Raw genomic sequence first — 15,808 nt, forward strand, 5'->3', positions numbered from 1 at the left:
TGTAACTTGAAACTTTATTTTTAAAGTATTCTGAAAATTTTTCAAGAATTTTAACCACCACCTACTTCCCTTAAACACACACACATTTTTATCTTACAATTATAACCCCTATTGCAGTACAAAACAAGAAACAATAATTCTAAGTTAGCCAGCCAATCAAACTACTTCAGTAAATGATCATACTACAGCCTGGAATCTCTCAAGCAAAAAATTCTTCTAGTTCTCTTTAAAGATATTTATCGTTTATTTTTTCATGAAACCAAAGTAATTGATTCAACAATACTAGCAGTTCTAGCATGCAACAAACCATCTACTATCTAATGTTTAATCTTCTTAACATGTATATTTTCATTCCTATAAAGTTTCCATAAGAAGCTTGCAATGACAATAAAGGTAAATAAGTACAGTTGTCCCTTGGTATCCATGGGGTATTGGTTCCTGGACCATCCCCCCAACCCACAGATACCAAAAATCCAAGTATACTCAAGTCCCTTACATAAATGACATATTTGTATATAACCAACGCACATCCTCCTGTATACTTTATCCCTAGACTAATACCTAATGCAATGTAAATGCTATTTAAATAACTGCTATACTGTATTTTTATTTGTATTATTTTTATATTATTTTTTCTAATATTTTTGATCTGCAATTGGTTTAATCCACAGATGCAGAGTACATGGATACAGAGGGCCAACTGTGTTTTGTTACAGGTACTTCAAATAGCACTACAGTACATCTTTGACAAAATTTTTACAATATTCCAACTTTCAATATGAAACAGCTTAAAAAGGCATGGGTCAAAAATAAAGTATAGTAGTATCACGCAAATAAAGTCTCATAATCATACAAGCACAACACTGTTAGGACTCTCCCTGTTTAGGCTGGGAAAAACATTATATAAAACATTTTCTTCAAATAAAATTATATAAATTGCTCAGAAAAATGCCAAAATCAGTAATTTCAAACATATTAAGGAGAAAACCTTGAACACTATTGGAAAATATAAACTAGTTATTCCTTGCTTTTGTGTAACAGATGAGTTCTTGAAAAGTTTTGTGTAAAGCAAATTCTGTAAACCATTATCTTGCTTGCACTGGAGGAACATATCTCAAGGAAACCTAAGAGAGTGTTCTTTAAAGCATGTGATTCTCCTGTTTTTGCTGGATGTCTGTATCTACATAATAAACAGACACACTTCTACATCACTGGGTATTTTACTCAGACTGTCATGTTTCATCTCTGTAAATTAAACCCAAGTTACTTAAAAATCACCTGTGGTAAAAGAAGCAAGCAGATCACCCCCACTTATTATCCCTCCCGCCTCCCCACCGTCAAAAGAAAGTTCTCAAATTATGATGCAAAACTTACAATTGTTCATTTATCCACATTCTCAATAGAGGATTTTCCACTATATTTAAGTATGGTAGGATAATTACCCACCTGTTCCTCTTTTCAGCTTAGAAACATAACGGTTCATTCCTTTTATTGCTAGAGAATGTCATTCCTGAAGATTTTATAAACAAAGGCAAATGTGAAGGACAATTTGTCATTATGAAATAAGTCCTTTGTAGTAAAGAATATTTTCCAAATCATAACAGTTCTATTTGGAATGATACCCACAACTCTACAAGCATCTTATCCCTCTACAGGAATGACTACCTTACTAATTAAAATAAAAATTTAACAAGGATCAAAATGAAATTCTTTAGCAATAGACTCTTGCAAAAATAAAAACTAAAACTAGACCTAGTCATTGCCATTTGATCAAACTTAGAACAGCCTTAAATAACAGAACCACTCCATTAAAGAGGCATTAAAAAGAAAAGTTTACTAAAATAAATGTAAGTCTTATGGAGATGAAGATCTCTAGAATAGTCTTAAGTCTATGACTACTGCTATCATTAACGAGCAAATAAATGACTTGAAATTATTCCTCTGAAAAGATAAAACTCATACATATGAAAAAGACTATGGCACTTAGAAAATATTCCTGGTAAGTAAACATGGTAAATATAGGTACATCCTAGCCTCTTGCCTACTTTTAAATTATTTTGAGAAAGATAGCACTAGCTGGAAGAAAAAAAAAAATCCTTATCACCTGAAGGTGAAATTACCACATAGTCCTAAAAATAAATAGCTTTGAAAAGACCATTGGGTGCGGTGGCTCACGCCTGTAATCCCAGCACTTCGGGAGGCCGAGGCGGACGAATCACGAGGTCAAGAGATCGAGACCATCCTGGCCAACTTGGTGAAACCCCGTCTCTACTAAAAATACAAAAATTAGCCCGGCGTGATGGCAGGCACCTGTAATCCCAGCTACTCAGGAGGCTGAGGCAGGAGAATCGCTGGAATCCGGGATGCGGAAGTTGCAGTGAGCCTAGAGGGCGCCACTGCACTCTAGCCTGGCGAAAGAGTGAGACTATCTCAAAAAAAAAAGACCAGTGAAAATACTATAATTTTCTCATCTATTTTCACCTTTAGTGTCTCTGTAGTTTTTTAAATTTACAAAAAAAAAAAAAATTCCCAATGCAATTGGAGTCACATGTGGACAAAATTATGCTTTCATATGAAATGTAAAATAAATCAAATATAACAGGGCTATGTGCTGCAGCTAAAAGCCAAGTTTTGCCTCTCAGTCTTTTGAGTATATCTAAAAAGAGATGGCATGTCTTAAGGAATAATTCCTTTAAAAAATGAATGAGGCTAAATTATTTGTACAGCCATCATGGATTTATATTTTTCAATACAGCCAAAGCATATGTTTACAATATTAAAATGCCTACTTTATAGCATCAAATCATGTTCTTGCCTCTAAAAATTAACTTGGCTGTTTCTAAAACATTGTATTAATTTTCTGTATTCTACCTCCTTACTACGCAGGACAAGCAAATGCCTGTGAAACCATTCAATTTAATGCAGGCCTTTCAATAAAAACGCATTTTAAATAATACAGGCTTTAAAAATAAGATCACCAGAGACCACAATTGTTAGTGGTTGCGACAATTTACATAACCGAATCTAAGGCAACCACTTTCCCTTGTGGTCGTTCTTTAAAGTGAGTAAGTTGATGTCTCTTCCAGTGAGGAGCCTGTCTGAATGTTTTGCCACAAACTGAGCATTCAAATGGTTTCTGCCCTGCATGAATTAGGTAGTGTCTTTCCAGTTTAGATGGAGATCGGAAACTTTTAGCACAAACACTGCATCGGTACAGGAAGACATCATTTTTCTCCTGATGCTCTGAATAACTGCAAAAAGGATTGCTTTGCTCTGATTCCAAAAGTACATTAGGAAGACAGGGTTGCCCGGTGCTACCAGGAATAAAATCCTGTGACTCTGCCTTAACTCCTGACATTTGATCTGACTCTGAGACCTCGTATTTTTGAACACCAGGAGCCTGACATTGTTGAGAAGCATTATAGTTAACATTATTATCTGGATGATTAGAAAGATTGTTGAAGTTTCCAAATTCTACTTGGCAAAGAGATGCATAAGGACTCTTTTCATTATGAGTCTGTTCATGTCTTTTTAAGTGAGCTGACTGTCTAAAAGATTTCCCACAAATATTACAGCCAAAGGGCCTCTGTCCAGTATGAATTAAATAGTGTCTTTTTAGTTTGGATATAGAAGGAAATACCTTCTCACATTTGTCACAAGGACATATCTTATGTCTAGTACGTATGTTTTCCCTTGGAACTGAAAAACCACACTGAAGTACCTCACAGTTATTAAAGAATTCCTCACCTGATGAACCACAGATTGACAAGTCTTTCTTATTCACTGAATTGTCAATGCTTAATATGTTTTCTGTTGTAAGGATGCCTTTCAAATTTTTTCCCATATTTTGCCAAGAAAATGGCAAAGTCAATGTTTTCTTCTTTCTATTGCCAGTTGTTTTATATGTTCCATGTTTGCCAAGAGAACTCACAAATGTTCTCTGGGTTTGTTCAGAGCTCTGCTCACCAGAAATAAGATCATAATTTCTCAAGAAACTCTTTTTAAATACTTTTTTCTCAGATTGAAAGTTATCTAATTTTTTACTCCTAGCACGTTTAAGCTTGGCCAAGATTTTTTTAACAATGGTTTTATAGTTGTAGCTTCTTTTGAACCTGCTTGGAATTTTGCCACCTCTAGCAGGAAAACAGCTGTGTTCATTGAGAATCTGCTCTGATTCAAAACACTTTTCACACTTTGGACATTGAAAAGGGACAATATAAATTGAGTGGACATCGAGTGGATTATTTTCCTCAGATTCACCAATCTCACCATTTTCAAAACCACCCTGATTTGCATTTAACTTATTAGGCATGGGGCAAGATTCTGTACGCCTCTTCTTTAATAAAAGAGCCCGAAAAGCCTTATTCCTAGTATGGATTTGTTTATGCTTCAGAAGTTTGCTTTGAATCTTAAATCCTTTTTGACAAAAACAACATTGAAAAGGTCTTTCTTCTGAATGTGTAAGTTGGTGGATTTTTAAGTGAGTTGACTGTCGAAAAGATTTAGTACACAAGACACATTTAAAAGGCCTCTGACCAGTATGAATAAGTACATGCCTATCAAGTTTTGACTGTGATGGAAACATCTTGCCACAGATTGTACATGCATGAATATTCTTTCTTCTTTTCATGCTATACATGGGATCGGACTTAGAGCACGGGTGTAATGCCCATCTTTCCTCTGTGGTAAAAGTATTATACACTCCATACATTGACTTTTCTTGCTTGGCCTCCAGCAATCTTCTGACCTGTTTAACATTATTCTGATAGGTTTCATTGTGAAGTTGTTGGTGCTTCACAAATGTCTTCAGATTTTTAAAGTGGCGCTGACAAATACTACATTTAAAAGGCAGACTATGAGTTAGTTGATGCCTCTCCAAATGAACTAGTTGTCTAAAGGTTTTATGACACACATCACATTCAAATGGCTTTTGGCCAGTATGAATGAGATAGTGCCTAGCTAATTTTGATGGTGTTTCAAAGTGCTTAAAGCAAATATTGCAAACATATGGCCTGTTTCTAGGTAGTTTGTTGGCTACCACACACTGTTGAATCTTTAGCATTTTTAAATTGTTTTCAGCCATCATATTCTTCAATGATATACTCTGATGAGCTCCATACTGTTCTTAAATTCCACAGATGTCTAAAAATTAAAGGAAAAAAAGTATTAATTTTAAATTTATTCATTCATATGAAAAGTAACTTAAGTTGTTCTTTGGCTGAAGATATTAAAGGCAAAGGAGAATGTGGACTTAGTGTTTACAAGTTAATAATCATTTTAAGTAATACTTTAGAATAATAATACTAATTTTATACATACAGAGATATGGGTCTTTAAAAGAAATATCTAAAAATCAATACAATTTTAAGCTATTTTTCTAATTGAGATGCTACATTAAATGAGGACTAGGCTGAATTTCTTAACATGAAATAGATAATTTAATTCCAATTTTCCTATTTCATTATTAGGTAGATTTGCCAGTATTTAGTTGCCATCATTTTAAAAAATGGGCTAGAAAGGTAACAAATTAAAACATGATACTAAAAATAAGATATACTTGCATTCAATTATAGCACACTGTAAATATGCTCTTAGAACAGAACATTTCACTTATCATAGTTGGATTTCTTAGCCACAAATTTAACATGACTTATTCTCAATTACTTCTTTAGACCAACAAGGACAGTGTGGACTAGGAGAAAATTCACAGAAGACCTGGGTTCTAGTCCTGGATTTGCCACTATATGATCTTGGTGGTAGGAAGAAGGAAATACAGAGTTCTTATCTGTAAAATGGGGAAAAGGTCTCCTGGATTGTCTACCACCACATGCTGTTGTCAAAAATCAATGGAGATAATGCACATGAATGTGCTAAAAAACAGTGAAGCAATACATAAATCTAAGGAACTATTTGGCTCAATGCTAATCAAATTTTAAAATGTTATCCTTATCGTCTTAGTAACATTTTTAAGCGTTTCTCAATAAGAGATAAACCCACTGACTAAATTAACAGGTTTTAAAAATTTCTCGCCTGGCGCCGTGGCTCACGCCTGTAATCCCACACTTTGGGAGGCTGAGGCTGGTGGATCACCTGAGTTCAGGAATTTTGAGACCAGCCTGGCCAACATGGTGAAACCCCGTCTCTAGTAATAACACAAAAATTAGCCGGGTGTGGTAGTGCACACCTGTAATCCCAGCTACTCAGGAGGCTGAGGCAGGAGAATCACTTGAAACCAGGAGGCAAAGGTTACAGTGAGCCGAGATCGTGCCATTGCAACCCAGCCTGGGTGAGAATCCGTGTCAAAAAAAAAAAAATTCTCCTTTTCACTTTGTTGTGAAATTCCCAAAAGACAAGCATAGAGGTAATAAGATCGACAAACTGGTTACTTATATAGTTATCTATGACTAAGTAATTGAAAGTTGAGTGTGCTTTGCCCATCAGGCAATATAGTAAAAGGGTCATTTTGGTCTTAAGCATTAATATAAAGATTTAAAAAACTGGCCCAGTGCAGTGGCTCACACCTGTAATCCCAGCACTTTGGGAGGCCGAGGCAGGGAGATCACATGAGGCCAGGAGTTTAAGACCTGCCTGAACAACGTGGCGAAACCCTGTCTCGACTAAAAATACAAAAATTAGCCAGGCGTGGTAGTGCACATCTGTTAATTCCAGCTACTTAGGAGGCTGCAGCACGAGAATTGCTTGAACCGGGGAGGCGGAGGTTGCACTAAGCCAAGATTGCACCACTGCACTCCAGCTTGGGCAACAGAGTGAGACTCTGTCTCAAAAAAAAAAAAAAAAAAAAAAAAAAAATTTAGCAAGCACTTTCATAACTATCTTATACTCTATCTTCTATCAGAGAAGCCAATTTTCTTTTCATTATTACTTTACTATGGCATTGCCCTTAAATAAAGGAGTCAGATTTTTTCAAAAAAAAATTAAAAGCTGTGCTAGCTCTTTCAATATAATGTATCTTCTAGATCAGAGAGTTCTAAAGTCTGGAGTTCTTTTGTCAGCTGATCTGGCAAACATCCAACAAATACAGTGTTACTATTTTCTCCTAGAAGATACCTTCAACCCCAAATCACAAACATACCCACTGTGGTTCTTTAGCAATATGAATCAGAAACAGAAAAAAAAAAATTACTTAACAAATATCTTTAGTTACTTTATCACAGTGTTTTTCAAACTGCAGGATATTACTCATTAATGGATCGTGAATTCAACTTAGCAGATCATGATCAGCACTTTGTTATTTAAAATAAGAGCGGAGGCTGGCATAGTGGCTCATGCCTGTAATCCCAGCACTTTGTGAGGCCGAGGCGGGGATCACCTGAGGTCAGGAATTCGAGGCCAGCCTGGCCAACATGGTGAAACCCTGTCTCTACTAAAAATACAAAAATCAGCTGAGTGTGGTGGTACATGCCTGTAATCTCAGCTACTTGGGAGGCTGAGTCAGGAGAATTGCTTGAACCCAGGAGACAGAGGTTGCAGTGAGCCACCAAGATCGCACCACTGCACTCCAGCCTGGGAGACAGAGCAAGACTCTCAAAAAAAATTTAAAAATAAATAAATAAATAAAAATAGGGGACAAATAATAGTAGAATGTATCAGACTGCATACTATAATAGCAAGGATAAATATTGTTTTGTGAAACTTCTGTAGGAAGAAGTAAAAAAGTTTATGAAAGCTGCTCTTAACATGACTCTTCATACTAGACAAAGGAACCTACAACAAATCAACCACTTTATTCAAAGTGGCCAAGTGATCTATTAAGGTGAGAAAGATAGGGGCCCATAGTATGAGACAAGATTACTAAAGAAAGCAAGTGTCTGGTTTTCTTCACTTGACCCATATTATTTCAAAATATTTATTTTAAATAAAAATCATCTAATTACAGGCCAAATGGAAAATGCCACATAAATCCATGCAAAATAAAATAATCTGACTGTAGCCAGTATAGTAGTAAAATATATCATATAACCCAGATATCAATGTTAACCAACAATCAACTCTTGGTGCTATGAATATGCATTTTCAGTAGCTTGAATTAGAGAAATTACAGGTGAACAAGCTCCAAAATCTCTAAACATGCCGATACAGAGCAACAGTCATGATAATTAAAATTAAGTCATGAATCCAGTGAACTGCAAAGAACTTGGCAGCAATTAGGTGCCAAGGCAGTCAATCAGGACAATGAGTCAAACCAAAAGTAATCAAGCCTTTATTCATTTACTGTGACACTGCAAGCCAAGTGGTAAAAAGAGGCACTGGCTCCCCAGTGGTCTACTAAATACAAGGACACTGGGTGAGGGTCAGTTGATGCAGTGCATATGAGGTAATCCTCTCACTGAAAGGAGCCCCTAACAGAAATCTCCCGCCTCTTATGGAACTTTAGAATAGGAAAGGGAGGGGAAGGTACTAGGAGTGAAAGAAGCTGGGTCAAAAATGGAGAAAAGTGTCTTAGCCATGGTCCTTCCTAGGAGGGCCTCCAAATGGAGGTACCCCGGCTAGGAAAGAAGTTATGGGATTTGCATATCTAGCAGGAGGGGCAGGGCGAGTCCTTGACTGCAACCCCCTCCAGAAAACTGCAATGCACTGGCCCATATCGAGTATGGTGTGGGAGGGCAGCTTGGCCCTTGAGGCCAGTCAGGCAAAGCCTGGTAATTGTCCAATGTCAGGACTGAATGATCACACAGAGGATTTTGGTATAGAACCAGATTCAATTCCTTTTGTATGTTTCTTCTTCCCTTTAATAAATGCTTTCGTGGAACACGCCTAAAAGAAAAAATCACACACCACAACCACCTCTGATTAAAACAGGGATTGGCTACCTACAGCTCCTGTACCAAAAAGGAGCTATCGTTAATCATCCATTGTTAGCACTAAGATTGGATAACTGTTGTCACTTGCCTCCCACCACGTGGAAAAGCACTTACTGGGAGCCCTAGATTGTTAGAACCATTAGTGGCAAGTGGTGATCGTATCTCCTGTTTATGAGAGTCAGGTTAGGGATCCTCACCTCACGCACTCATGGAGCTCCAAATCCCATTTCAACCGATTTTTTTTTTTTGTTAACATAAAAATAAAAAAGACTGTAATTTTTCTTATCTTAAACTGAAATAAAAGAATAGTAAATCTGCTTAGTAGTTCAATCCAGAATTTATCCTGACAAGAAGATACTCTATGTGAAGACTGTAAAAACTGTAAAAACTGACCTCAGTAATATCCAATGTTGCCTCAAGGCTGAAAGCCTGTTGATTTTCTTGTCTTGACTAGTACCATTAAAACGATGTGAGGATTTCACGAAAGTAAGCGAACAAGAAATGAAAGACCTAAGAGAAACACACACAACTTTCAGTTGGGGAATAACCTCCGGCGGCTGCTTCTGCCCCACTCGCCCCGGGCCCATTCGCTTGGCCTTGAACCCTCACCTCTCCCTCCCAGTGGACTACACTGGACAAAGGACACTGACACACAGTCCTCGTTCTAAGGGCCCACAACCAATAATAAGCACGTAATGGTCGAGCCGAGTCCAGAAACCACAAAATCCCACGCCAGGAAAGGAAGGGCAAGGGTAAAAACTGCTTTGGCTGCAGCCAAGTTGAAAACGCCATATGTGATACAACCCACAGCAAGAAAAAAAAAAATCCCTTTACGCCTTCCTCTCAAATTTCTGCTCCGCGTGAGACGCACTCAATAGGTGGGGAAGTGAGAAAGCAAAAGGAGCTCAGGAACTGAGGTTGTGGAGCCCCCGTTCTTGGGTCCCCAGGCACCTTGGCGGTATTGAGGCAGGTCCGACGCTCCCTGGGGGTCGCGCCACTTCTCAGTCGGGTTTCTAAAGTCCTCCTCACGCATCTGGAGCTGGCGAGGGCGCGGGAGGCACGCACCTCAGGCCCAGGTGCCGCGAAGGCAACGCGCGCACGTCCGCAGGGCCGGCGCGGCAACGGGCGGAGCGCGCAGGCGCGGCGCTCTGGCGCGCCCAGGGACACGGTCCGGCTGGAAACAAGCTCCCCCCAATTTCAGGGCCGTTGTCGCCTCCGCGCGGCCCGCCGGCCCCGCGGGGACTGGGACTCTAGAGACGCGCCGCCAACCCCGCCGCCATTCACCCTGTCATTGCGGGGGAGAGAATAGAATAAAGACGCGTACATTTTCCATCTCACCTCTAAACCTCGGTTAGGAAAACGCGGTAGCCCGGACTAGTGGGTTCAAGGGCCGACTGGGAAAGGGCGAGTCAGCGTTCAAAGCCGATTCGGGGCAAGCCCTCTCTAATGCAGAGGGCCGGGGATAAGAAGACGACAATGTATTAGGGGCCCTCCGGGCTAGGACTGCCCTCACCACTTTGTACACTGCCAAAGTAAATATAACGTAGAGGTCAAGCGCAGGCGCTTTGTGGGCAGACATGACTGAGCTCCATTCGCGGCGACTCTAATGGCATGCCAGCTGCGGACCTCATTAGCCCCGCCTCAGTCATTCAGTATGTTTTGGTTGTCTACAGTGTACGAAGCCCTGTTCTCACAATTAGATAAAATGAGTGTGAAGTGCTCAACATAATTCCTAGTGTAATAGGCCTTCAAAGAACTATTATCGTTATTAATCACTCATATTGAATACAACTTTATGAAATGATAGGATCCCATTTTAAGATGAGGAAAATGAGGCTATCAGAGACGTTAAGGAACTTAATGTCACACAGTTAATAAACGATAGAGGTGCGATTTGAACACAGGTTGTCTGATACCAGACCTGCATTTATAACTGCTACTTCCCAAGTTATAGATATTTCAGCATTTTATGTAGTCACAGTTGAAGACCAAATATATAGTTACAGACTAAGGTGGCACGTTATTACTGAATAAGATGCTAAGGTATCTACTAAAGATTTTAAGTGCAAAAGGCATTAGAGAAGAATTTATTGTGGATTTTTTGCAGGTTCTGATTGTAGTTGTATCACCTTGAGAAAGGAGGAAATGAAAGCAGATTATCAGGCATACTTTTTAACTCTAAGCAACTTTTTGCATTACTTTCTGAGGACCATCAACAACAAAAATCAATGGTTTCTAATGTTAATATATTTTCCACTACCAAAAAAATAAAAGCAGTTGAGCCAACAAAAAGTCTCTGTTTGGGATGTGTTAGCATGAGGAAATGGCGAATAGGAAATGAGCTTTTGCTTCTCATGTAGGAACCCTGAAGGAATCAGATTTGGGAGGGGTTGAAGTCGGCTTCCAACAGAAGCAGGGGTGGAGAAGGGAAAGGAAAGACTTCTGGTGTCCTAAATGCTAATCCCAAAGTGGAGATGGTGTTTGTCCGGATAACCCTTGTAAATCTGCTCCATGCTGCAGCTATTCCTGGGAAACTTAGCTCAGACAAATAATGCAAACAATTGCATCCATCATCAGCCACATCAGCCTTAGGAGATACATCCATATCATGAGAAAACACTACCTGAAATTGGGGACCACTGGAGGGTGAGATTCGTTCTTTATCCATTACCTGCAAAACAAATTGGCCTTTGCATGGAGAGTCTGAATAGAGTGTGAAAGCAGTTAGGACGTGAATAGGCTATTCTCCAAGGCCACATGCACCATGTCATAACCTCCCCCATTTACCCTGAGAGCTATCTCAGGAGCCTTCTGGAAAAAAAGAGAAATTAACATGAATAAGAGTAATCAAGGAAGATTTCATTGAATATGTGAAATTTGAACTAGCAGTAGTGGGTAGACTATGAATAAATAAAAAATGTGGGGGCAGGACAGAGCATGGTAGGGCAGAGGTGGCAGGGTGAAGAAAAGATAGTATGAGAATGAAAAATAAAAGGGGTGCATGATATACGTTTGAGTTAGTATCTTAATGCTGCAGCTTACTAGTTAAAATAACTAGTTATTTAACCGGGCGCAGTGGCTCACACCTGTAATCCCAGCACTTAGGGAGGCCTAGGCGGGTAGATCATGAAGTCAGGAGTTCGAGACCAGCCTGGCCAACATTGTGGAACCCTGTCTCTACTAAAAATAGAAAAATTACCCGGGAGTGGTGGCACGTGCCTGTAGTCCCAGCTACTCAGGAGGCTGAGGTGGGAGGATTGCTTTAGCCCAGGAGGTCAAGGCTGCAGTGAGCCATGTTCATGCCACTGCACTCTAGCCTGGATGACAGAGCAAGACTCTGTCTTAAATAAATAAGTAATAATAAAAATAGAAAAGATGTGCCACTGCACTCTAGCCTGGATGACAGAGCAAGACTCTGTCTTAAATAAATAAGTAATAATAAAAATAGAAAAGATGTGCCACTGCACTCTAGCCTGGGCGACAGAGCGAGACTCTGTCTCAAAAAAAAAAAAAGAAGAAAAGAAACGACATATCATGTACCAAGCTCTAAATATTCACTTCTAATTATATAAAGATGAAGCAGTTAGGCCCTGAACCTTAAATTAGTTTCTAGCCCAGAGGGGAAAATAACATACAAACAAGTATTAATACAATATGATAAGAGCAGATATATATAGGAGGAAAGAACATCTAAATCTGCCTGGGAGTTCCAGGTGCCGATGGTCCCTGAGCTGCAGCTTCAATCAGCCATCTATCCATCCATCCATTCTGCATATATTAAGCACTTGCTGTGTATCAAATCCTGTTCTAGGCAAGGCGGATAGAGTGGCAGACAAAAAGTCAAAAATCCATGTCTTCATAGATTTTATATTCTACTGAGGGAGACAGACGACAAATCAAATAAGTTAAAATATATAATATGTTAAATATTAGTAAGAACTGAGGAGAAAAAGCACAGAAGAGGGCTGTGAAGATTTGGGGGTGTGGGTGGGGATGCTGGCATTTTAGTAGATGGCCAGAGATGGCCTTAATGAGAAGTTCTGTGATTTTTTTTTAATACAGAGTCTTGTTCTGTCACTCAGGCTGCAGTGCGTTGGCACGATCTCAGCTCACTGCAACCTCTGCATTCAAGTGATGCTCCTGCCTCAGCCTCCCAAGTAGCTGGGACTATAGGTGCCTGCCGTCATGCCCGGCTAATTTTCGCATTTTTAGTATTTCGCATTTTTAGCACCATGTTGGCCAGGCTGGTCTTGAGCTCCTGATCTCAGGTGATTCGCCCACCTCGGCCTCCCAAAGTGCTGGGATTACAGGCGTGAGCCACTGCACTCAGCCTAGTTCTGTGATTTTTGAATTGAAACCTGGTGGAAATGAGAGACTGTCTTGCCCATGGGAGACAGTAGGAGGCAGGGAGAAAAATGAGTAGCAACTTGCTTAGTGGACAAGGGAGTGTGCTTTTGGAGGAGGGTGGGGAAAGGAAAGATAGGCAGAGAATATTCCAACCACAAAAGACACAGAGTGAGAAAAGGCATGGCAAACAGGAAATACAAGTAGTTGCTGGAGTGTGAAGTACAGGTTGGGAAAAGGGGAGTGGCAGGAGAGTCACTCATGCAGGAAATAATTTGGAGCACCTACTGCTCACCAGGTTCTTAACAAGAAGCTCAGAAAGTTGTTATATGCAAATGTTTTCTTTTTAAAAATTTTCTTCTTCTTCTTTTATCCAAATAATTGTACTTGATTCTCTAGTTTCTCTTCAGATCCTATAAATCTTTCATCTTTTACCAAAATAATTGTACTTGAAAGGAGTCCATAATTTTAGGATATTTTGTATGTTTTTTGGAATATTTTAAAAATAGACTTTTTTTAAACTTTTTTTTTTTTTTTTTTTTTTTGAGACGGAGTTCTGCTCTTGTTGCCCAACCTGGAGCGCAATGGCATGATCTCGGCTCACTACACCCTCCGGCTCCTGGGTTCAAGCGATTCTCCTGCCTGGGCCTCCCGAGTAACTGGGATTATAGGCACGTGCCTCCACGCCTGGCTAATTTTTTTTTTTTTTTTTTTTTTTTTTTTTTTTTTTTGTATTTTTAGTAGAAACGTAGTTTCACCATGTTAGCCAGGCTGGTCTCAAACTCCTGACCTCAGGTGATCCGCCTGCCTCGGCCTCCCAAAGTGCTGGAATTACAGGCATGAGCCACCATACCCGGCTAAAAAACAGACATTTTTGAAATTGACTTTTAATGGTGTTAAAGCTGCCTCCTGCCCTAAGTGACAGGCTGGCAAGGAGCTCACATCTCCTGGTTCCATCCCATCTCTCTTATCTTTCCTTTCTCCTCCTCCCATTCCCTCTGTGGAACAACCTACAAAGTCATCTGCTTGCCTTCTGCAGATAGTCCACCCAAATCTGTACCCCTCAGGTGTCAGTTTCTACCCCCAAGCAACTGTCAAAGAATTTTTTCAACAAAGAAATCCTTCTTTCTTTCTTTTTTTTTTTTTGGAAATGGAGTTTTGCTCTTGTTGCCCAGGCTGGACTGCAATGGCGTGATCTCGACTCACCGCAACCTCTGCCTCCCAGGTTCAAGCGATTCTCCTCCCTCAGCCTCCGGATTAGCTGGGATTACAGGCATGCGCCATTATGCCCAGCTAATTTTGTATTTTTAGTAGAGACGGGGTTTCACCATGTTGGTCAGGCTGGTCTCGAACTCCGGACCTGAGGTTATCTGCCCACCTTGGCCTCCCAAAGTAGAAATCCTTATTTCTTAAGATGATTTTTGGTGAATAGAACCCTCTCCTTCCCATCATATACTGTACTTTCTTGAGAATAATACTTGCAACTTCTTGTACATTGTGCTACACAACTTCTGAGAGCATTGTGGCGTAGGAGTGGGGGCGCTGGGAGCAGGGAGAGGGTGGGGGATAAGTTGAGATCAAAAGATGAAGCACAATACGGCTGTACTGTATTTTACTTAGGGCAGTTGGACCATCTACAGCTCACAGGCTAGCCCCAGTCTCCTAAAGGATTGCTGGAAATCTCTAAAGCTCCATTGATGATAATACCTATTGGATTTCTGGGTCTGGTTAGGTATTGCATTGTTCCACACCCCGACTCCTGCCCCACTTCCTCACTTCCCATGTGTTAGTTCGAATTCAGTAGTACTGAGGTTCCAGAGTTACCTGGAAGCAGGCAGAAATCCCCCATAGGGTTTTGACCATACTTGTTCATCCTTAGAGTCAGGACCAACCTCTCGACCCCACTGAATGCACCCCTTGTAACCACTCAAAGGGTCCACCTTGCCCACTGCCTAGACAGAGCTAATTTATCAAGACAGGGGAATTGCAGTAGCGAAGAGTTTAATTCACACAGAACTGGTTGTACAGGAGACTGGAGTTTTATTATTACTCAAATCAACCTCCCCGAGAATTCGGGGATCAGAGTTTTTAAGGATAATTTGGTTGGGGCAGGGGCAGTGAATCGGGAGTGCTGACTGGTTGACTCACAGCTGAACTCATAGGGAGTTGAAGCTGTCCTCTTATACTGAGTCATTTCCTGGGTGGAGGCCACAAGACCAGATGAGCCAGTTTATTGATCTGGGTGGTGCCAGGTGATCCATCAAGTGTGGGGTCTGCAAAATACGTCAAGCACTGATCTTAGGTTCTACAATAGTGATGTTATTCCCAGGAACAATTTAAGGAGGTTCAGAATCTTGCCACCTCCAGCTGCATGACTCCTAAACCATAATTTCTAATCCTGTAGCTAATTTGTTAGTCCTTAAAAAAAAAAGCAGTCTAGCTCCCAGGCAGGAAGGGTGTTTATTTTGGGAAAGGGCTCTTATTGTCTTTGTTTCAAAGCTAAACTATAAACTAAGTTCCTTCCAAAGTTCGTTGGGCCGACACCCAAGAATCAACAAGCACAACTTGAAGGTTTAAAAGGAAGATGGAGTCGATTAGGTCAGTCACAATTTTCTCAGTTATAATTTTTGCAAAGGTGTTTT

The 15,808-nt window shown here is 40.1% G+C and overlaps 1 protein-coding gene and 1 long non-coding RNA gene across 3 annotated transcripts in view; one reads left to right on the plus strand and one right to left on the minus strand.

Moving 5' to 3' along the window:
* Window positions 1–10,454, minus strand: ZNF770 (zinc finger protein 770). 2 transcript variants are annotated; one of them, XM_054450652.2, is made up of 3 exons: window positions 9,774–10,454; window positions 9,216–9,332; window positions 1–5,142 (listed from the first exon to the last, which is right to left on the minus strand). In XM_054450652.2, exon 3 carries the CDS (start codon window positions 5,084–5,086, stop codon window positions 3,011–3,013), a length of 2,076 nt encoding a protein of 691 aa, XP_054306627.1. In that variant the 5' UTR covers window positions 5,087–5,142; window positions 9,216–9,332; window positions 9,774–10,454; the 3' UTR covers window positions 1–3,010. The 2 variants fall into 2 exon arrangements, with proteins under 2 accessions (XP_054306627.1, XP_063508631.1); XM_063652561.1 differs by having other exon boundaries at window positions 10,161–10,307.
* LOC134738278 (uncharacterized) overlaps window positions 10,016–15,808 on the plus strand; it is a 23,100-nt gene continuing 17,307 nt past the window's right edge. Inside the window, exons 1-2 of the long non-coding RNA XR_010123936.1 lie at window positions 10,016–10,142; window positions 11,343–11,468. This is a non-coding gene — a long non-coding RNA (uncharacterized LOC134738278). The remainder of the gene's footprint in view (window positions 10,143–11,342; window positions 11,469–15,808) is intronic.

This window comes from Pongo pygmaeus, chromosome 16 (genome assembly GCF_028885625.2).
Source record: "Pongo pygmaeus isolate AG05252 chromosome 16, NHGRI_mPonPyg2-v2.0_pri, whole genome shotgun sequence".
In the NCBI taxonomy this organism is placed as follows: Eukaryota; Metazoa; Chordata; class Mammalia; order Primates; family Hominidae; genus Pongo; species Pongo pygmaeus.